General features: G+C 41.0%; 1 protein-coding gene across 2 annotated transcripts in view; it reads left to right on the top strand.

The window, feature by feature from the left end:
* Positions 1 to 24962, top strand: part of PCDH15 (protocadherin related 15) — a 2278876-nt gene that overhangs the window by 902864 nt on the left and 1351050 nt on the right. For both annotated transcript variants that reach the window (XM_063961739.1, XM_063961738.1), the window contains exon 8: positions 7940 to 8050. In XM_063961739.1, coding sequence (XP_063817809.1) covers positions 7940 to 8050 — 111 coding nt within the window. The remainder of the gene's footprint in view (positions 1 to 7939; positions 8051 to 24962) is intronic.

The following is a 24962-nucleotide window of genomic DNA, read 5'->3' as shown; positions in this document are numbered from 1 at the left end:
GTTAGTTAATTGGCCAATGCACGGAAGCCTGCAAACTGCTCGCCAAGGTACCCCACCTTCATGCAGGTCCTATACTATCACAGAGTCTTAAAAAATAAAACCTGGCAACTGTATCACACATAACATAACTGCAAATATGCCTACTTGGTTTAATGTGTACCTGCCAAACACCTTATGGCTTTTAAAGGTACACTAGTCACCTGACACTGGCTGATAAATTACTAAGAAACAGCTGACACAGGTTTAGGATAATTGAGTTTACATAGGGGTGCATGAAAAAGCTTGTGGCCACAGTTAATAAGAGTTAACGAAAGATTAACCCTGCGATATACAAACAAATATAAAACCACAGCACTCGCCACCCCAGGAGCGGGGTGCAATGTCTGCACTCACCACTCATAGGGGTAAATTTACTAAGATGGGAGTTCTATTTAAGATGAGATGTTACCCATAGCAACCTTTCAGATTCCAGGTATTATCTTCTATAAGGTGCTAGATAAATGAGAAGTAGAATCTGATTGTTTGCTATGGGCAGCATCCCATCTTAAATAGAACTCCCATCTTAATAAATTTACCCCACGGTGTTTGTGCCCAATTAGTTCATTGCTGGAAAATGCTCGCCACTCTCAAATGCATGACCTTGCCCATCTTACCAAAAAGTGGCTGCAGCTAGAGTTTCTAACAAGATCACAGGTTACAGAGAAACATAGAATTTAATGGCAGTTAAGAACCACTTGGCCTATCTAGTTGGCCCCTTTTTTAATGCCTATCTTTACCTCAAACCATATTTTATCCTTATTTCTTGGTAAGGATATCCTTATGTCTATCTCATACATGTTTAAATTAATCTACTGTCTTAGTTTCTTCCACCTCTGATGGGAGGCTATTCCACTTGTCCACTACCCTTTCTGTGAAGTGATTTTTCCTTAAATTTTCCCTGAACTTACCACCCTCAAGTTTCAGTGCATATCCTTGTGTTCTAATACTTCTTTACTGGACTTGATATAGTTGAAGGTTTCTATCTGACTCATTGCGAAGGGATGGAAAGGTCTGCGCACTGAGTTATGTTACTAATGTGAACAGGGTGTGCTGCAGTTATAGGAAATGTCCACTCCTCTTTTCAAATAATTGTGATAAAGTTGGTTTATTAACCATAGCGGTCCCAGTGACTTGAAGGTAGTATTGGTCATTGAACCACGTGTAATTGTGTGAGGAAAAAAGGTGAGTCTCTGCAAGTGAAAATGTGTGTCCAGCAAAAGGTTCTGCAGAGCCTGAGCTGGCACATTCCCTCCCCAGGCAACGGCAAGCCAGGTGCAGGATGCAAAGTCCCGGAGAAGTCTGGAACAAGACTGACCGCGGAAGCAAGCACGGCATCCAGAGCAGAGTCAGGCCGGAGCCCCTGTGTTCATCCTGAACGCTGCCCGAGTCCCCCCATCTGAGATGAATGGCCACAACGGTAGCGCTCAAGACCACACAGACTTTTAGCCACTGTAGAGACATGGGACGCTGGTTTCTACCACCGATAGTGATCATTGGATATATCATTCATCTCCGCATTAGATGCTGAGTGCACAGAACTTTCAAATGAACTGAATGATTTTTGTACCCCACTGGACCCTAGTCCCACAATGGTGATCTCCAGTGACCACTTGTAAGTCTGTTGCTGGACAGTGGAATGAAACTAAGACTGTGAGTTTGAAACCTAGAAGTAGGCCAGCAGTGCCAAGAAGGCTCCTACCCTGTAAAAGACTTGATAATAGTATAATCCAATGTTTTCAATGCGGTGGTTTGGGTCATATTGCTGCTAATTGTTTACTTACTTTTGACCCTATGCAATGTGACTCTGCTTATGTAAATCGCAGAGTGTCTTTCTTTGCTCAGCTAGCCTGCACTGTAGAACAACATACTGAGTAAAATAGACAAATGTTTATAGTCACTGTAGGATGCAAATGGGTAGAGGCTGTTAGAACCTGGTTGCTGGATTAGACTTATTAAAGCCAAATTGGTTAACTCCTTAACCTTAAGTGAAAACTGTTGATGTGACTTGCTTACATGGAAATACTCGGTATTATGATACTGCAAAAGTGAACATAGAAATGGTGTGGTTCCCTCTGTAGTCCCTGTGGAAGCAAATATGCCAGACATATTTTTAAATGTCACTAATTGGAGTGTTTTCCAAGTCTGAAATTTTCCCTTTCTCAAGTGTGATTGGGGTGCTAGAGAATGATGAGAGCAGAAGTGGGGCACAGAATGACGTATTACCTACTGAAATAGAAAATGTTGTTGAACCAGTTGATCATCTGCCTGATCTTTGAAATACAGTAGGTGCAGTCCTGTCCCAAAACAAAGCTCCTTAACAGTCTCATCCTCTAACTATGCCTCTCCCCTTTTTCCCAACCCTTGCTGTTCTTAGCCCCTGTCTCTTCTCTCTCTACACCTCCTGCCTTGGTGATATCAACAGCTTCTTTTGGCCTCCAGTACAACCTTTACACAGATGACACAAATATATCTCTCTCCGGTCATCTATCCCACTATCTAGTCTTGTGTCTTTCTGTAGTCTACCCAGAATGGTGGTTGTTTAATAAATTTATTTTCCAATCACAGGTGCATGTAAGGCTGTAGTTAATCTACACAAAAAAAAAAAAAATTCCCCCAGCACACTGTAATGGCCCAGCAACATCAGACAAGATGAGCATCATACATAATTATAGATATGAAATGATCTTAGCTACTGTATATAAACATATTGTATGGTAACCATCCGGGCATGGCATGACATCTCTGCTTTTGAGGTCCTACACTACATGATAATAGTTGCACTTTCAGTCATTCATTTTGTATTTCTAAATTGAGAATCAACCTGGAGGTACCCCAAGATCTTCCAATATGGAACTAAAAGATCAGCATACCCTCCAGCTACTGACCTTGTACATGGATCTCAAGAGGATATGCTGATCTTTGTAGTGCCAAATTGGAGGATAATATGGTGCATCCAAGTGAGTTGTCTCTCAATTTAGAAATGTTGAACACATGCTTTTTATAAACTCGTTATATGTTGGTAGATAAAGAGGGTTCTATACTCATTAATTATGTAATAGCAGTTTTTTTAGATATACCTGAATTTTAAATCATCATTGATTATATATATATATATATATATATATATATATGTCTCTTATTTATTGTAAATGTTCCTCTTTATATTTCATAGTGTCAGTTTTGTGGGTGATTGTTTGGGTGTGGGTCCCCCTGAGCTATTCTACCCACTTCGGTGCATCACAACTTAACACATATTCACATTTTATAGAACTTTCTTTGTATTTTTATTCATATATTTTTTCACACATGTTTAACTCTTATAACACTCCTAAGTAGCTGCTTTTACATATCTGATACTCCATAACACTTCACTGCTATCTTTCATTTGTGTGATGCCCTGCGGAATGGAGTTTGGCTGTACATGCTTGGGGGTGAACCCCAGAATATAAGGGACTTGCCCAACAAAGAGGTGACATGGACGTTGGTGGCAGGCCCATATCTTTTGTCAAATTTATGCTAACAACTTCTCATATATTTAGTTCAATTTTGAGTAGTAATGTTTGCAAAGTGCACCTGCATCCTTTTTTTCTATGTGTAGTACTATATATCTCAACAAGGTAGCACCTCTCATTACAAGCAGCTACAGTAGTGTGTGCAGTTTAGAGACCCTCTCCCTATAAACCCCTTAAAGTGAAAAACTGTTGGTGGGGGATGGGGATACTTGGTATTATATTACTGCGGAGGTGAACATAGAAATGCAGTGTGGTTTCACTGTAGTCTTTATGGGTTTTGTTCCAGGCTTTATGTATGATGTGATATTGGGTAGAGACTTTGTCCACTTCTGGAAGCTGCGGGAAAGATGATTTTTTACAGAAGTAAATAATTCAGATGCGTTTGAGAATGAAACTGATACAGTGGCAGTGGGAGTGTCTTCCTAATTTGAAATGTACCCTTTCTCAAGCATGATTAGGGAGTCAGAGAATGATGAGAACTGTAGTGGGGCACAGAATTATATACCTCCTACTGAAACAGAAAATGTTGTTGAACCAGTTGATCATCTGCCCGAACTTGAAGTGAGAAAAAAGATCTTCACCTTAGAGCAGTTAAATGGCCCTACCCTACAGTGAAAGTAAAAGTGAGTGACGGAAACCCCATACACCCTGATAGTATGTTGTCATACCCTCACATAGAAGTATGTGAGGATTTTTTGTATCAATTAACTAAGAAAGGGGAAGATATTGTGAAACAATTGGTGGTCCCCAAGGCGTATAGAAGAATGGTGTTAGTCCTAGCTCATGGTTACATAACTGCCTGTCATCTAGGGGTAGAAAAAAAAAACACTGAGATAATTTTATAGAGGTTTTTCTTGCCCCGGATCTATAAAGACGTATCTGATTATTGTGATTCATGTCCTGGCTGTCAATACCATGCTGCTAGACCACATTTTAAAAGTCTGCTTGTCCTATTGCCCATTGTTGAGGTTCTGTTTGAAAGAACAGGTATAGATTTGGTTGGGCCTCTAATAAAATCTGCCTGGGGCCATCAATATTTTTTGGTGATAATGGATTACAGTACCAGATACCCGGAAGCAATACAATTGAGCAATACATCAACAAAGACCATTGTTAGAGAACTATAACATGTCTCTAGAAGACTGGGAATACCTAAAGAAATCCTGAATGATCAAGGTTTATGTCAAAAATCATGAAAGAATGACACCACCTATTTAAAATTACTCATTTAAGAACCTCTGTATATCACTCCCAGACTGATGGGTTAGTGGAGAGGTTTAACAAAACTTTAAAACACATGTTAAACAAAATGGTGGATAATGATGAAAAATATTTGGATTATTCACCTTATTTATTGATGGCCTTAAATGAGGTTCCCCAATCCCCCACAGGGTTTTCACTTTTTTGATTTGTTATACAGGAGACACCTAAGGGTATTACTGGACATTGGCAGAGAGACATGGAAGGTGTAATTCTGTCCATATAAAACTGTTATTGAGCATGTGTCTCAGATGCTGGAGAGGAATGCTGCAGTGGTGCCAATAATGAGAGAGCACTTGGAACACTCTCAACAGGCACAGCAGTGGGTGTACAATTGCAATGTCCAGTTATACACCTTTGACCAAAAGTTATTTTTTGGCTAAGTTGCAAGGACCTTTTGAAGTCTTAGAAAAAGTAGGGGAGGTAAAATATAAAGTGTTCCAGTCTGGGAAAAGAAATTCAGAACAAATTTAAGATTAGAACAGCTATATCATCCATCCCAGCCCCTCCAGTAAACCCAGTGCCTTTGGTTCCTGAAGTAACAATAGCTAAAACCCTCTAGACTGTTCAACAGCAGTAGGCCAAATAATTTCTCATAAGAATAAAGTTATGTGGTGGGTTGTAATGCAGTCCGAGATCACCGGATGTGTGGGTTGCTGGCTGATCTTGGACTTTTTATATTTTTTTAAAGGGACATTCACTTACACAGTATGGTTTTTCCAGGTAAGGGGAGGCAGTGTCTAGAGAAATGTAAAAATTTTTGGAGTTGAGGGTAACTGAAGAGTCACATAGTGAGTGGTCAAGTACCATTTTGCTAATCCCAAAGCTGGATGGGAATTTGCACTTCTGCATATGTAATGTGTCAATGTTCGCTGCCTACCCAATATCTCAGGTGGATGCATTTATTGAAAGGTTAGGAACAGCAAAGGTACACGACCACTGTAGACTTAACCAAAGGGAATTGGCAAGAGCTGCTACCCGAGAATGCAAAGTAAAAGACAGCTTTTTCTGCACCTGAAGGGTTGATCCAATACAAGATGTTACCATTTGGATTACATGGGGCACCTGCTATCTTTCATATGATGATTGATAGAATTCTAAGGCCCCATACACAGTATGCTGCTACTTTTCTGGATGATGTAATCATCTACAGTATAGTCATGATTGTCAGTCTCACTCGGAATACAAGCAGTGTTGGACTCCATTCGTTAATCCAGATTAACAGTCAACCAAAAAAAATGTTGTCTGGGGATGGAAGAAGTAAAGTATCTTGGATACAACATTGGCAGAGATTTGATAAAGCCCCAACTTAATAAAATTTGGCCAATACAAAATTGCCCACAACCCATAAATAAGAAGCAAGTGAGAGCATTCTTAGGAATCACAGGTATTATAGATAGTTTATACCCAATTTTGTTACTCTTGCAGCACTACTGACAAACCTTACCAAGGGCAAACAGAAAGTGATGGGTAAATGGAGTCCTGAAGTATAAAAGGCTTTTTAGGAGTTGAAGGTAGCATTGCGTACCAAACCAGTTCTGACTACGCCTGATTTTCAAAGGAATAGGTGCAGCCCTTTCCCAGAACAAAGAGGGTGAAGAAAAATAAAGTGGGCATTAGAAAATCTCAGGAACTACTTGCTGGGAAGAAGATTCAGGTTGAACACTGATCATGTCCCGTTGAAATGGATGTCTGAGAATAAAAAAAGCAATGGGAGAATAGCAAGGTGGTTCTTGGCATTGCAAAACTTTCAATTTTCAGTAGAGCACAGGCCAGGAAGACAAAAAATGCCCACTGTAGATGCTTTGTCTCATGAGTTTGTTTGGGAACTGCAGTTGATCCACCCTACAGGTCAAGTCAAAAAAGGGATTATGTAGTAGAAGCACTGGCAAAATGTTAAATGGGAGATATGTTTGTCTCAAGTTTCTGGCCTATGTATTTTAAACCCCCATGAAATGTCTGTTTTGCTAAACAGACTTGATGAGAGTTTATGCTTTTAATAAAAGCTGTATATGTGTCCTGTGGATGTGAGACAAAAGGGAGGGCTCCATTCACTAGGTCCATTTTGAGGCTGTAGGAGGCTGATATGAGCTGTATCAGTGCTTGGCTCAAAGCTCACTACTTAGGGAAGCAGGCAGCAAGCTTGTTGTGTGACACTGTGATTTACTGACTGTGAGGAGATGTAGTTATATGACCGGCGGTTACAATAATTACACCTCCATCCTGCCCCCTGTAAATCCTGCTGACTAACAGGTACTATTCCCACTCATGGGTGTCCATGACACCCATAGAGTGGGAATACCGGATACGTTGCCCCCCCCCCATGTCCGGGATTATGGCATCAGGATGATGACTGCCAGCAAAACAGCCCAAACCCACTGTAAGTACTGTGCATATGCCTATGTCTGTGGTACGGGCATTAAGTCCTACCACTCTGAGAGATGGAATCTATTATGATCAGTTAGTTACCAGAAAGGCTATAATTTATTTTTGTGTTTTGTTTTATACTGCGCAATAAAACTATCCATGGCTTACATGAAAACCCTGGACTGGTGCGCTGTTTTCCAAGCTGCTGTGTGATTGGAGGTGACCACCTATCCCAGGAGAAGGCGCCCCTACTATGTTCTTATTACTCTATCTATCTATCTATCTATCTATCTATCTATCTATCTATCTATCTATCCTATGTATATACATAGTATATATATATTTGTGTGTGTGTGTGTATATATATATATATATATATATATATATATATATATATATATGGAACACAATATCTGAGGGCGCTAATATTAGTCGGAATCAGAAATATTAAAGAACAATATAAAATATGTAAAATGTATTCACAATTTCCACATAACAGACATAATCAAAACTATCCACACAGGGAATAGTTCTAATTTAATCAAGCAGAATTTTCTTGCCAAAAAGTTGTTCAAAAAAGGTGATGTATGTATCAAGAAGACACAGAACCCATATATATATATTGTTTGTATTAATGGCTAAATTATGCATAAGGTAAATATTTTCCCCCCACATATGATAACATTGACTAGTGTCTACTTAACTTTTATTTGAATATGTTATATCTGTTCATTTACAGTATGTCTTTAACTGTTTTCCAGGCATCCAATGAGACGTTTGACATTCCCCTCACACTGTCCGGAGCAATGGTATTACGTCGCAGGTTGAATTATGAAGAAAAGAAACGTTATTATGTCATAGTTCAAGCCAATGTAAGTTTCATGCTTCCTCTTGTCTAGTACGAACAATGTGCATTTTACCTACAATATTTAAGAGGATAGACATTCTGCAGGAAAATCTGTGCTTTGTGTTATCTCTGTGCCTATGCCATTATCATTCACTATCCCCACCATAATTTTGGCCCTTAACATGCTACGGCATGCAATTACTATCTAACAATCTGAATGCATGTTAAGGTGGAATTGAAATTCTGAATGATGCTAGCTTTAGCCTGTATAATAAGGATTGCATGATGTGGACTGAATACTGTTTGTCAACTGTAGTATGTATATTGATATATCAAATAGATCCACTTTAATGTGAAACGTATTTCAGTTTTTTTTCATTAAAATGATTACTTATAATGTGATGCTTAGTTAAAATGAATAGATACACTATACAACCAAATAAAACAGCTTTGTGAGGAGGATATAAAAGAAAAATATTTACTGGAAAATCATGTCCTATAATTTATTCAGCCAACACAGAAGGACATTTATAACAATCGCCAACAACAACAAAGTAAACTGTTTCTGAACCGTGAGGAAGGTAGAAGAGCAAACAGACTGTGATATGGATGTTCACAATCCTTTAGGATGCTATTTATTTTCCTTATACTATACTTAATATATACCTCCTCTACTGTGGGCAATTCTGTGCCAATAATATTCCCTGCTGTCCTGACCACCCGTACCAACAGCTTATGATCTGCTATGGTAAAATTACCATACCAAACAGAAATACAATAAGTTAAAATACTTTCAATTACACAACAATAAAAATTCAATAAGTGTTTCTTAGACAGGTTAGCCACCTTCAATTTCCTCAAAAAATACATGCGCTGTTGCGCCTTCTTAACCATAGATAAAACATTAGAACTCCAGGTCAATTCATCAGGAAATAATAGTACCCAATAATTTAAAACATTTCACCCATTCGACCTCCAAATTAGCAATAGATAATGGCAACAGGTTATATCTGTTTGTTTTTCTGAAGTCAATAATAATTCTTTGGTCTTTTTGATTTAGCAATAGGCTATTTACCTCTCCCCAACTGACCAACCTATCCACCTCTTCAGTACATAGGGGGTAATTCAGAGTTGATCGCAGCAGCAAATTTGTTAGCAGTTGGGCAAAACCATGTGCACAGCAGGTGTGGCAGATATAAGATTTGCAGAGAGAGTTAGATTTGGGTGGGTTATTTTGTTTCTGTGCAGGGTAAATACTGGCTGCTTTATTTTTACACTGCAATTTAGATTTCAGTTTGAACACACCCCACCCAAATCTAACTCTCTCTGCACATGTTATATCTGCCCCCCCCCCCCCCCCTGCAGTGCACATGGTTTTGCCCAACTGCTAACAAATTTGCTGATGCAATCAACTCTGAGATACCCCCTATGTACCATGAAGAGGTGGGTAGGTTGGTCAGTTGGGGAGAGGTAAATAGCCTATTGCTAAATCAAAATATACCAAATAAATTTTTACTGACTTCAGAAAAACAAACATATCTAACATGTTGCCATTGTCTATTGCTAATTTGGAGGTTGAAAGGGTGAAATGTGGAGTTCTAATGCTTTATCTTTGGTTAAGAAGGTGCAACAGTGTGTGTATTTTTGAGGAAATTGAAGGCGGCTATCCTGTCTAAGAAACATTTATTGAATTTTTATTTCCATCCAATATAAGCCCCACAACTGTCGTATCATCAGCAAACTTTACAATTAAATTTGATTGAGACAAGGAGGCACAATCATACGTAAAAAGTGAAAATAAAAAAGGACTCAAAACACATCCTTGCGGAGTACCAGTATTAATCTTAGTAATAGTTGATTTTAAGTTGCCCAATCTCACATGTTGTGGCCTGTTTACTAAAAAACCTAAAACCCGATTGCACAAGATGCCAGAAAACCCAAGCTTGTGCAATTTCCTAAACAAAGCACTAGAGGGGATGGTATTGAATGCTGAACTATAATCAATGAAAATAATTCTAACATACGCATTAGGCCTCTCTAGATGACAAAGAGAGGAGTGAACAACAGAAATGAATGCATCTTCCATTGACCTCTTTTGTCTCTATTGATATCTGTCAAAGTCAGGAGGAATATAACTTTTCATACTTGTTAAAACCAACCTCTCAAAACACCTTCATAATTAAGGGGTCAGATCTATCGGCCTATAGTCATTTAAATCAGTAACCCTGGAGGTTTTTAGGACTGGGATAACTAACGTGTTCTTAAAACATTTCGGGACTATGCACTGCAAAAGGGATAAATTAAAAATATAGGTAAAAATATGACATTCAATCAGCACACCCTTTCAGTACTTTCCCTGGTATGCCATCCGGACCAGGCGCATTTTGAACACTGACACCTAGCAAACAGTTTCTGACCTCATCCTCAGAAAAGGCTAACAGTTTTTTCCTCACAACCCAGTGACAATTTAATGACTACAGATTTATTAACTCTATCAAACGGGCATAAAAATAATTCAGTTCTTCCACTAAATTAGCATCAGAACACCCATCAAATGAGGATTTCACTTCCCAGTCAGTCAAACTCCAGATTCCATTCCACATGCTCCTAGAGTCTAAATAATACTCAAACCTAGACTCAATCCTTGATAAATAATCGCTTTTCGCCTTTACAATCCCCTTTTCCAGGGTTGATCTAGTTTCTCTGTAAGCTGCCTGATCATTAGCCTTAAAGGCTTAGTTTCTAGAATGCAGTAACGAAGGCACTTCACCGTTCATCCATGGCTTCTCGTTCAAACACTGCTTAATACTCTTCATGATGGTAACATTCCAATGCACCAATACAAATATGAGAGTACTGCTGAAGCTATATGGTCAGTATTAACCTGTGAGTTTTTAACAGATTGAGAAATAAATAGTTCCCAATCTGTCGTCTCAAAACAATCCTGTAGCCTAGACATAGCATTATCCGGCCATATACAAACAGATCTATTTTCCACTTTCCTTCGTTTCAACAATGGGATATACAAAGGAATAAGATACATAGACATGTGGTCAGAAAACCCAACATGTGGACACATAGTAGTTTTATATGCCTGCTTAACACTGCTAAAAACTTGATCTAGAATATTATCACCTCTTGTCAGAACAAATACATTTCTATAAAATTTTTGTAACACAGACTTTAAATTTGCTTTGTTAAAATTTAGAGATGAGCGGGTTCGGTTTCTCTGAATCCGAACCCGCCAGAACTTCATGTTTTTTTTCACGGGTCCGAGCGACTCGGATCTTCCCGCCTTGCTCGGTTAACCCGAGCGCGCCCGAACGTCATCATGACGCTGTCGGATTCTCGCGAGGCTCGGATTCTATCGCGAGACTCGGATTCTATATAAGGAGCCGCGCGTCGCCGCCATTTTCACACGTGCATTGAGATTGATAGGGAGAGGACGTGGCTGGCGTCCTCTCCGTTTAGAATTAGAATAGATTAGAGAGACACTTGATTTACTAATTTTGGGGAGCATTAGGAGTACTCAGTAGTGTACAGTGCAGAGTTTTGCTGATAGTGACCAGTGACCACCACTTTTATTTATAATCCGTTCTCTGCCTGAAAAAAGCGATACACAGCACACAGTGACTCAGTCACATACCATATCTGTGTGCACTGCTCAGGCTCAGGCCAGTGTGCTGCATCATCTATATATATATTATATATCTGTCTGACTGCTCAGCTCACACAGCTTATAATTGTGGGGGAGACTGGGGAGCACTACTGCAGTGCCAGTTATAGGTTATAGCAGGAGCCAGGAGTACATAATATATTATATAGTGAGTGACCACCAGACACACAGTGCAGTTTATTTAATATATCCGTTCTCTGCCTGAAAAAAGCGATACACACAGTGACTCAGTCAGTCACATACCATATCTGTGTGCACTGCTCAGGCTCAGGCCAGTGTGCTGCATCATCTATATATATATTATATATCTGTCTGACTGCTCAGCTCACACAGCTTATAATTGTGGGGGAGACTGGGGAGCACTACTGCAGTGCCAGTTATAGGTTATAGCAGGAGCCAGGAGTACATAATATTATATTAAAATTAAACAGTGCACACTTTTGCTGCAGGAGTGCCACTGCCAGTGTGACTAGTGACCAGTGACCTGACCACCAGTATATAATATTAGTAGTATACTATCTCTTTATCAACCAGTCTATATTAGCAGCAGACACAGTACAGTGCGGTAGTTCACGGCTGTGGCTACCTCTGTGTCGGCACTCGGCAGCCCGTCCATAATTGTATATACCACCTAACCGTGGTTTTTTTTTCTTTCTTTATACATACATACTAGTTACGAGTATACTATCTCTTTATCAACCAGTCTATATATTAGCAGCAGACACAGTACAGTGCGGTAGTTCACGGCTGTGGCTACCTCTGTGTCGGCACTCGGCAGCCCCTCCATAATTGTATATACCACCTAACCGTGGTTTTTTTTTCTTTCTTTATACATACATACTAGTTACGAGTATACTATCTCTTTATCAACCAGTCTATATATTAGCAGCAGACACAGTACAGTGCGGTAGTTCACGGCTGTGGCTACCTCTGTGTCGGCACTCGGCAGCCCGTCCATAATTGTATATACCACCTAACCGTGTTTTTTTTTTCTTTCTTTATACATACATACTAGTTACGAGTATACTATCTCTTTATCAACCAGTCTATATATTAGCAGCAGACACAGTACAGTGCGGTAGTTCACGGCTGTGGCTACCTCTATGTCGGCACTCGGCAGCCCGTCCATAATTGTATATACCACCTAACCGTGGTTTTTTTTTCTTTCTTTATACATACATACTAGTTACGAGTATACTATCTCTTTATCAACCAGTCTATATATTAGCAGCAGACACAGTACAGTGCGGTAGTTCACGGCTGTGGCTACCTCTGTGTCGGCACTCGGCAGCCCGTCCATAATTGTATATACCACCTAACCGTGGTTTTTTTTTCTTTCTTTATACATACATACTAGTTACGAGTATACTATCTCTTTATCAACCAGTCTATGTATTAGCAGCAGACACAGTACAGTGCGGTAGTTCACGGCTGTGGCTACCTCTGTGTCGGCACTCGGCAGCCCGTCCATAATTGTATATACCACCTAACCGTGTTTTTTTTTTCTTTCTTTATACATACATACTAGTTACGAGTATACTATCTCTTTATCAACCAGTCTATATATTAGCAGCAGACACAGTACAGTGCGGTAGTTCACGGCTGTGGCTACCTCTGTGTCGGCACTCGGCAGCCCGTCCATAATTGTATATACCACCTAACCGTGGTTTTTTTTTCTTTCTTTATACATACATACTAGTTACGAGTATACTATCTCTTTATCAACCAGTCTATATATTAGCAGCAGACACAGTACAGTGCGGTAGTTCACGGCTGTGGCTACCTCTGTGTCGGCACTCGGCAGCCCGTCCATAATTGTATATACCACCTAACCGTGGTTTTTTTTTCTTTCTTTATACATACATACTAGTTACGAGTATACTATCTCTTTATCAACCAGTCTATATATTAGCAGCAGACACAGTACAGTGCGGTAGTTCACGGCTGTGGCTACCTCTGTGTCGGCACTCGGCAGCCCGTCCATAATTGTATACTAGTATCCAATCCATCCATCTCCATTGTTTACCTGAGGTGCCTTTTAGTTGTGCCTATTAAAATATGGAGAACAAAAATGTTGAGGTTCCAAAATTAGGGAAAGATCAAGATCCACTTCCACCTCGTGCTGAAGCTGCTGCCACTAGTCATGGCCGAGACGATGAAATGCCAGCAACGTCGTCTGCCAAGGCCGATGCCCAATGGCATAGTACAGAGCATGTCAAAACCAAAACACCAAATATCAGTAAAAAAAGGACTCCAAAACCTAAAATAAAATTGTCGGAGGAGAAGCGTAAACTTGCCAATATGCCATTTACCACACGGAGTGGCAAGGAACGGCTGAGGCCCTGGCCTATGTTCATGGCTAGTGGTTCAGCTTCACATGAGGATGGAAGCACTCAGCCTCTCGCTAGAAAACTGAAAAGACTCAAGCTGGCAAAAGCACCGCAAAGAACTGTGCGTTCTTTGAAATCCCAAATCCACAAGGAGAGTCCAATTGTGTCGGTTGCGATGCCTGACCTTCCCAACACTGGACGTGAAGAGCATGCGCCTTCCACCATTTGCACGCCCCCTGCAAGTGCTGGAAGGAGCACCTGCAGTCCAGTTCCTGATAGTCAGATTGAAGATGTCAGTGTTGAAGTACACCAGGATGAGGAGGATATGGGTGTTGCTGGCGCTGGGGAGGAAATTGACCAGGAGGATTCTGATGGTGAGGTGGTTTGTTTAAGTCAGGCACCCGGGGAGACACCTGTTGTCCGTGGGAGGAATATGGCCGTTGACATGCCAGGTGAAAATACCAAAAAAATCAGCTCTTCGGTGTGGAGGTATTTCACCAGAAATGCGGACAACAGGTGTCAAGCCGTGTGTTCCCTTTGTCAAGCTGTAATAAGTAGGGGTAAGGACGTTAACCACCTCGGAACATCCTCCCTTATACGTCACCTGCAGCGCATTCATAATAAGTCAGTGACAAGTTCAAAAACTTTAGGTGACAGCGGAAGCAGTCCACTGACCAGTAAATCCCTTCCTCTTGTAACCAAGCTCACGCAAACCACCCCACCAACTCCCTCAGTGTCAATTTCCTCCTTCCCCAGGAATGCCAATAGTCCTGCAGGCCATGTCACTGGCAATTCTGACGAGTCCTCTCCTGCCTGGGATTCCTCCGATGCATCCTTGCGTGTAACGCCTACTGCTGCTGGCGCTGCTGTTGTTGTCGCTGGGAGTCGATGGTCATTCCAGATGGGAAGTCGTAAGCCCACTTGTACTACTTCCAGTAAGCAATTGACTGTTCAACAGTCCTTTGCGAGGAAGATGAAATATCACAGCAGTCATCCTACTGCAAAGCGGATAACTGAGTCCTTGACAACTATGTTGGTGTTAGACGTGCGTCCGGTATCCGCCGTTAGTTCACAGGGAACTAGACAATTTATTGAGGCAGTGTGCCCCCGTTACCAAATACCATCTAGGTTCCACTTCTCTAGGCAGGCGATACCGAGAATGTACACGGACGTCAGAAAAAGACTCACCAGTGTCCTAAAAAATGCAGTTGTACCCAATGTCCACTTAACCACGGACATGTGGACAAGTGGAGCAGGGCAGGGTCAGGACTATATGACTGTGACAGCCCACTGGGTAGATGTATGGACTCCCGCCGCAAGAACAGCAGCGGCGGCACCAGTAGCAGCATCTCGCAAACGCCAACTCTTTCCTAGGCAGGCTACGCTTTGTATCACCGCTTTCCAGAATACGCACACAGCTGAAAACCTCTTACGGCAACTGAGGAAGATCATCGCGGAATGGCTTACCCCAATTGGACTCTCCTGTGGATTTGTGGCATCGGACAACGCCAGCAATATTGTGTGTGCATTAAATATGGGCAAATTCCAGCACGTCCCATGTTTTGCACATACCTTGAATTTGGTGGTGCAGAATTTTTTAAAAAACGACAGGGGCGTGCAAGAGATGCTGTCGGTGGCCAGAAAAATTGCGGGACACTTTCGGCGTACAGGCACCACGTACAGAAGACTGGAGCACCACCAAAAACTACTGAACCTGCCCTGCCATCATCTGAAGCAAGAAGTGGTAACGAGGTGGAATTCAACCCTCTATATGCTTCAGAGGTTGGAGGAGCAGCAAAAGGCCATTCAAGCCTATACAATTGAGCACGATATAGGAGATGGAATGCACCTGTCTCAAGTGCAGTGGAGAATGATTTCAACGTTGTGCAAGGTTCTGATGCCCTTTGAACTTGCCACACGTGAAGTCAGTTCAGACACTGCCAGCCTGAGTCAGGTCATTCCCCTCATCAGGCTTTTGCAGAAGAAGCTGGAGGCATTGAAGAAGGAGCTAAAAGGGAGCGATTCCGCTAGGCATGTGGGACTTGTGGATGCAGCCCTTAATTCGCTTAACCAGGATTCACGGGTGGTCAATCTGTTGAAATCAGAGCACTACATTTTGGCCACCGTGCTCGATCCTAGATTTAAAGCCTACCTTGGATCTCTCTTTCCGGCAGACACAGGTCTGCTGGGGTTGAAAGACCTGCTGGTGACAAAATTGTCAAGTCAAGCGGAACGCGACCTGTCAACATCTCCTCCTTCACATTCTCCCGCAACTGGGGGTGCGAGGAAAAGGCTCAGAATTCCGAGCCCACCCGCTGGCGGTGATGCAGGGCAGTCTGGAGCGACTGCTGATGCTGACATCTGGTCCGGACTGAAGGACCTGACAACGATTACGGACATGTCGTCTACTGTCACTGCATATGATTCTCTCAACATTGATAGAATGGTGGAGGATTATATGAGTGACCGCATCCAAGTAGGCACGTCACACAGTCCGTACTTATACTGGCAGGAAAAAGAGGCAATTTGGAGGCCCTTGCACAAACTGGCTTTATTCTACCTAAGTTGCCCTCCCACAAGTGTGTACTCCGAAAGAGTGTTTAGTGCCGCCGCTCACCTTGTCAGCAATCGGCGTACGAGGTTACATCCAGAAAATGTGGAGAAGATGATGTTCATTAAAATGAATTATAATCAATTCCTCCGCGGAGACATTGACCAGCAGCAATTGCCTCCACAAAGTACACAGGGAGCTGAGATGGTGGATTCCAGTGGGGACGAATTGATAATCTGTGAGGAGGGGGATGTACACGGTGATATATCGGAGGGTGAAGATGAGGTGGACATCTTGCCTCTGTAGAGCCAGTTTGTGCAAGGAGAGATTAATTGCTTCTTTTTTGGGGGGGGTCCAAACCAACCCGTCATATCAGTCACAGTCGTGTGGCAGACCCTGTCACTGAAATGATGGGTTGGTTAAAGTGTGCATGTCCTGTTTTGTTTATACAACATAAGGGTGGGTGGGAGGGCCCAAGGACAATTCCATCTTGCACCTCTTTTTTCTTTTCTTTTTCTTTGCATCATGTGCTGATTGGGGAGGGTTTTTTTGGAAGGGACATCCTGCGTGACACTGCAGTGCCACTCCTAGATGGGCCCGGTGTTTGTGTCGGCCACTAGGGTCGCTAATCTTACTCACACAGTCAGCTACCTCATTGCGCCTCTTTTTTTCTTTGCGTCATGTGCTGTTTGGGGAGGGTTTTTTGGAAGGGACATCCTGCGTGACACTGCAGTGCCACTCCTAGATGGGCCCGGTGTTTGTGTCGGCCACTAGGGTCGCTAATCTTACTCACACAGCTACCTCATTGCGCCTCTTTTTTTCTTTGCGTCATGTGCTGTTTGGGGAGGGTTTTTTGGAAGGGCCATCCTGCGTGACACTGCAGTGCCACTCCTAGATGGGCCCGGTGTTTGTGTCGGCCACTAGGGTCGCTAATCTTACTCACACAGCTACCTCATTGCGCCTCTTTTTTTCTTTGCGTCATGTGCTGTTTGGGGAGGGTTTTTTGTAAGGGACATCCTGCGTGACACTGCAGTGCCACTCCTAGATGGGCCCGGTGTTTGTGTCGGCCACTAGGGTCGCTAATCTTACTCACACAGCTACCTCATTGCGCCTCTTTTTTTCTTTGCGTCATGTGCTGTTTGGGGAGGGTTTTTTGGAAGGGACATCCTGCGTGACACTGCAGTGCCACTCCTAGATGGGCCCGGTGTTTGTGTCGGCCACTAGGGTCGATTATCTTACTCACACAGCGACCTCGGTGCAAATTTTAGGACTAAAAATAATATTGTGAGGTGTGAGGTATTCAGAATAGACTGAAAATGAGTGTAAATTATGGTTTTTGAGGTTAATAATACTTTGGGATCAAAATGACCCCCAAATTCTATGATTTAAGCTGTTTTTTAGTGTTTTTGGAAAAAAACACCCGAATCCAAAACACACCCGAATCCGACAAAAAAAATTCGGTGAGGTTTTGCCAAAACGCGGTCGAACCCAAAACACGGCCGCGGAACCGAACCCAAAACCAAAACACAAAACCCGAAAAATTTCAGGCGCTCATCTCTATTAAAATTGCCAGCTAACAAAAAAGCTCCCTCTGGATAAACCCCCTGCCTTCTAGAAATAGCATTATAAAGAATCTCCAGGGCATTCTTAACAACAGCCTGTGATGGAATATAAACTGCAGTCACTATTATAGCGAAGAATTCCTGGGGTAAGTAAAAAGGCCTGCAGTTGAACATCAGGAATTCCAACTCCGGAGAACATTTACTTTCAATAACGACGGTATCTGTGCACCAGTTATTGTTAGTATAAATACACAGTCCACCTTCTATCCATTTGCCAGAGGAGACTAATCTGTCCGCTCTGAACAAAGCTCTATCGGGGAGCTGGACAGCCGAATCTGGACTACTGTTTGTAAGCCAAGTCTCAGTCAAAACTATCAAGGATCATGAACTCATAGGGGGATATTCAATTGTTTGAAAAGCCAGTTGGGTGTCTATTTTTTTCCTATCTAATAGGGGATCCGGTCAGAAGATCGACAGTGTCTAGGTCGACAATGTTTAGGTCGACCACTATAGGTCAACAGTCACTAGGTCGACATGGATGGAAGGTCGACAGCGTTTCTAGGTCGACATGTGCTAGGTCGACAGGTCTAAAGGTCGACATAAGTTTTTCAATTTTTTTTCTTTTTTTGAATTTTTTCATACTTAACGATCCACGTGGACTACGATTGGAACGGTAAAGTGTGCCGAGCGAAGCGGTAGCGGAGCGAAGGCACCATGCCCGAAGCACGGCGAGCGAAGCGAGCCATGCGAGCTGACGCGGTGCACTAATTTGGGATACCGGTCACTCTACGAAGAAAACGACACAAAAATAAATAAATCCTCATGTCGACCTTTAGACCTGTCGACCTAGCACATGTCAACCTAGAAACCATGTCGACCTTCCATCCATGTCGACCTAGTGACTGTCGACCTATAGTGGTCGACCTAAACATTGTCGACCTAGACACTGTCGATTTGATGAACCACACCCATCTAATAGATGGGGGAAAAACAGACACCCAACTGACTTTTCAAACATTGAATTCCCCCCAATAATGTTGCTGCTAGAGATTCTAAGCAGCAATTCATCCACTTTATTAGTCAGGGAACAGACATTAGCCTGGAAAATACTTGGCAGGGGGGAATGGGGGGGAAAAGGGGACTTCTTCTACCTCTCCAATACTCCTGCCCTCTTATCTCGCTTTTGTCTCTGTTCCCGACGTGAATAATGAACCAGTAATACATAATAGTGATCAAGCAATGCATAAAGGTTAACATGCAGTAAATACAGTACAGTAAAATGTTGACCATAGACAATGAAATGTTTATTACTATAAAACAACAAATGAAGTTATTGTGATATTGTAGAGAAAATATTGGTGAGCTGTAAATAAACCACTACATAAAGAGAAAATGAGGAGTCCTCCACTTTCGAGGCTTCATTATTTGCCACACAGACAAATACAGTATCTTCTGTTTCCTTTTAGTAATATTTAAGAATATGTTCTATCATATACTTCAGCATTACACACATTTCTGTTTTACTTATATCCCTTTCAGACATTCTCTAAAAACCTAGGTTTCTGCACATGAACGCACATCAACTCAGGATTTTGGTATGTCTGAAAGGCACCAACCCAGAAACGTGTTCCTGGGTTGCCAACCCTGCAATTGACCTGGGTTTTTACTGGGTCTTTTGTCATGGGTAAACAACCTGGGTTAAGTGTGAATGGTGCGACCCAGGAGTTTACTTCCAGGTCACATTTAGATGTCTCTGATTGGCGTTTACTGCCTGGAGGGGGTTAAGCTGCCTGGAGGGGGTGTGTGCTAGCTGCTGTTGTCTGTGGTGCAGTGTAAAGCAGAAGCAACTGGCACAGCTTAGCAACAGAGACGCGGCAGTTGTTGCGAGGTCTGGTGGCTGGTGTGTGACATGTGTGTGTGTGTGTGTGTGTGAGTTTGATGTGTGTGTATATGGCATGTATGTGTCTGTATATGTGTATGAGTTTTGCGTGTGTGTGTATATGACATGTATGTGTGTGTTTGAGTGTGGCATGTGTATGTGTAAGACGTGTCTATGTGTTAGGCATGTATGAGTGAGACGTGTGTGTGTATGACATATGAAATGACAGTAGCCTGGTCTGCCCTGCCCTGGCTTGTAAAATGCCAAGGTAGACCAGGCTTATGTCTGAAAAGGGTCAACCCGAGAATTTCCCACGTCTCAGGTTTAGTGTGAAAGGCGGTTTCCAGCAAAAAACAGGGATGTTTCAGAGGTGAAAAACCTGGGACTGAGCAGGGAATTTCCTGGGCTTTATGTCTGAAAGGGGTATTATTAGCCATAGCCCTATTATTACTCCTTTAGCATTTTAATAATTGTAAAGGGCATCTGCTTATTAAACAATTGCACAGTGGTGAGCAGTGAAGAATGTGGCGCTGATATAAGTGGCTGTTTGTTTTCTTAAACAGGATCTTATTCTTGCTTAGTGAAACCTTTGACTAAATATTGTAGTTTAACCCTTTAGAGGTAAACATAAAAGGGGGAGAAAGGTAACCTATAAAGCACGTGTTCCCATATTCAGTCATCAAGGCACCATATAACAGTCTAGGATTTAAGTATATCCATACTTAAGTACAGGTGACTTTATAAGTACTTCAGCCAGTTTAATGATACCACCTGTGCACAAGCATGGCTATCATTAAAACCTGGACTGTTACGGTGCCTTGTTCACTAAGTTTGGTAAACCCTTTTCCAAATGATTTCCCTCTCTGAATTAATGCAGATTCTAACATTAATGATGTAAATAGACCAAGGTCTTCGCTGCTCCTCTTGTGGTGCACTATATTACTCTCCTCATATTCTTAAAGGTACCGGCTTCCTTTCTCTATAAAAAAATGTATTCTGCAATCTTGTCCATTGAGACCAAATACATTTTTAGCAATTGGTCACAAAGATCTATCCTCCTACCTAAGCCATTCCCCTTCACCTTTCCCTCCCATACCCCATTCCAGTATGTGCCTGTAGAGGATGAATATGTGTGGTTACATGTCATGGTCTGTTCCTCTTGCAGTAGGCTGGGCTCTAAAAGTGATTTAATTTTAAAGATGTGTTGTTCAGTTCTCTAGAAATCCAATCCACCTTAATTTTGTATATCTGAACTGAACCAAAACCCGGTCAAAATCCAACAAGGAGAAACGATCTGAACCGATTCCCGATCAGAATTTGGATTTTAAATCCAAGTTTCAAGGTTTGGTTTGCAAAAATGACATGGTTTTAATTTTTTTCAATACATTTTTATCAATTATTTTGGATTTATAACCGAAGCAAAAACCGTATCCGAACAAAAATACTTTGGATTGGTTTGCAAAAATCAGGACACAGGGGTCCATGCACAGCTCTACTTTAATTTGTGTCCTTACCATCATATATTCATAATGCACAGTGTACTGTACATTGTAGAAATCTTAATCAGTTTATATAAATAGACTTATCTTAACCAGTTTATTATGTACATATATGGTAAATGGGCAAATTGTCTAGCTGTACCAAACTGTGTATTTAGATGCTCCTATTTATGTGAATGAGGCGTGTGTGCATCTAAGACGTGTGCTCGCCTTAGACGGGCACGCGGTCGCGCCTAACAAGGCGCATTGGTGCGAAGCTGTAGCTATGATAACTCATCTATAAATACTTTTTGACTTGGGGTGTATAATCAGTAGACATTTTTCTACTAAAAGGGAAAACTATGTAATTAGAATTTTAATAAACCTCCCTTTAGGGGATAAAAAAAAAAATTGGGTTGCATCTCCAGTGTGTAGAATTTAATAAACTACAAAAATGATCCTGTTACCTTTTACAGTACAGTATCTGCTACGGGTGTTCCTCGGGTAACGCCAAGAACCATAAATTAATATTTTCTTACAATAAGACGTCTCAGATTTATACCTCTAGAGATTTATTTTACACTTATATATATTTACAACCATGAAAATCAGCAACTCTTGTGCAAAGTACAGGTAGAACAGCTAGTAAATACTGTATATATAAATATATATTGCACACCCTGAATGCCTATTTTGCAGGAAATCTGACTATATATATTAATCACTAATCAGCTTATCTTGACTCATGAAGTTGCAGTATACATGTCAATTCAATAGATGGCGCACCAAGAATCTTTTTTTATTAATCCCTGAAGGAAAAACTGCAAATATTGTGTACCAAGACGTCTTGTGATTAATGTCTACAATATAAAATATACATCACAATATTAGATGCCACTATTGTCTTTGTAAATTAGTTCCACTGAACAATTACAGCCATCCATGTGAGCAAAGCCATGGGTAACAAATATTTTGGTTTTACATTGTGGTTTTAAAACCTTGCATGAATATTTTAGAAGAACAATACAGTACATGCATTAATGGTAGTATTGCAATATTCATCTTCCTTCAGCTTTTTCATGTAATATAGGGGGAGATTTATCAAAGCATGGAGAGAGAAAACATACCATCCAATCAACTACTATCTATCTGTCATTTTTTAAACTCCGTTTGGGATGTAAGTACTTTGTTCAAAATGAACCCAAGACTCAGGAACTGCCATTTTCAGAGGTTTGACTGCATTCTCCATATGTACAAAGCTTACAAAGCCTATGGGCTTCTTCTCACATTGTTCCCAGAGAGGGATCCATTAGGATCCCTCCCAGTGTTTCCTGTGGCTCATGCGTCAGCCAGTACATGCACAGATAAACCTGGGAGTACTATCATTGCAAAGGACAGCTCTTTTCGGAGAAGCTGTTTTTTTAGATTTTGTTCACAATTCTAGGTACATACCTGCATTATTATCACCCCTGTGCATTCATTAAGTAGAGGGCTGTATCGCATCCAAAATACGATTCTTGATACAACCTGCCTCACCTGTAAAATGACAGAAGTTGATTAATTAGTCATTTATCTCGCTATATCACCCAGAGTTCTTATAGAGCTGAGGGTCAAAATGTTACTTATCTGTAAAAAAAGAATTCCTCTTACAGTACTATAAAATATGTAACTAATCAGAACTAATTCAACTTTGAACTATAAAAAAAACATCTTAACAACAGGGAAGTAGAAAAAGTGTTATACTGTTAAATTCTTCACTGCATTTTCAGTTTCATCTGTAATAACTTCAAAATGGTCTTCTAAAGCAGAGATTCTAAATTGTAAATCACTTAATCTATTGCAGTTTTTTTCTTGGGATGAACTTGAAAAACGAACATTAGATACCTATTACAAGGATTTGAGACTGTCCTTGCTGCTGCATTTAGAGACAAATTATGTTTCATCTTTAAAATACTTCTGGTGGAATCAATCAACTCCAATAAAAATGGAAAAGAACAAAAGTGTAAAATAGCCCAGCACTTGCCTCAGATATAATCTGCATCATTATATACTTATGTTACTATATCATATGCATGTCCAAATACAAGCAATGCACTATCCCATGGAGCAGATTCAGTTAGCATCAAGATTCCATCAGCATTTTCTGGGCCACTATAATGAGGGATATTTGAGCAGGATTACTGTACTTCATTCAGTTTTGCTCACACCCCATAGCAGGGTGTAAAGTGGTGCTAGAGAGGTGGTGGACCTCATTTATCCCACCACCTACCTCCCCCCCCTACTTTAAGCTGAGCCAGGGCCAGTGCTATTGTACTCAACACTGTCTGCAAAATATAAATTAGTGTCCTACTTCCCATACTTTATAAAGGGACATTGATCTCACAAAGAAAAAGCATGGTCACACAATAGTACCCCTAATTCAAATTACACCACACAGTAGCACACTCTTAGTCACATTAAACCTCATGTAGTTCTCATACATGTAGTAATGTCCCTTATTAGGGTTACATCACTCAGTAGTACCCTTTATTCCCATTGTGCTACACAATGGTATCCCTTATACACGTTATGCCACACTGTAGTGCCCTCTATATACAATGCCCACAGTAGTGCCCTTACATACAATTCCCACAGTAGTAGTGCCCCTTACACATAATGCCCACAGTTGTAGTGCCCCTTACATATAATGACCACAGTAGTGCTGCTTATACACATGATACCTACAGAAGTGCCGCTTATATACACAATGTCCACAATAGTAGTGCCCCTTACACAAAATGCCCACAATGGTAGTGCACCCTACACATGATGACCACAGTAATTGGTTATTCCACACCAAATCAACACAAGTTTCAGACTGACTATTTCAGATTGTAATGAAATTTGGTATAATAAATGCTGCCATGAGTACAAAGAAAACCCTCAATTCTTCCTAATGAGCTAAAGAGTTGGGCAAGGTCTCATTTTAAACCTCTTTTTTATGGACTTTCATATGATATATAACACAGCAGTATGTTTCCATAAAAATTAAAAAAATTAAAAATATATTTTTTTAGATTTTCTCAAAAAGCCAATTTTTTTTTTAATCTTCAAAATTGTTGATACTGTTGTTAATAAATCCCCAAAGTTTTATTCTGGGATCAGAAAGGGATCACATGCTATAAGAGCTTTCATTTTTGGGTAATTCATGAAAATTGTATTTAAAAATCAACAAACAATATTTTTTTCCAGTTCACTATATTAGAGGAATTCACGTTTCTCTTCAGGTGTGTTTGGAGATGAAATTGTACAGTCAGCGCCTGCTCCCACTTCTGTGCAGGTGCATAAGCACACAGTAAGTGGAAAGATGCCACAGCAAAGAAACCTTACACAGTTAAGACTGTTCAACCCCCAATGTTAAAACTGTCAAAACTGTGTAACAATCAAGCGCACTGAACTTATCTCCTTTTGATGGGTATCAA

This window comes from Pseudophryne corroboree, chromosome 3, assembly GCF_028390025.1.
Source record: "Pseudophryne corroboree isolate aPseCor3 chromosome 3, aPseCor3.hap2, whole genome shotgun sequence".
NCBI lineage: Eukaryota > Metazoa > Chordata > Amphibia > Anura > Myobatrachidae > Pseudophryne > Pseudophryne corroboree.
This window is presented reverse-complemented; position numbering and strand designations above follow the sequence as displayed.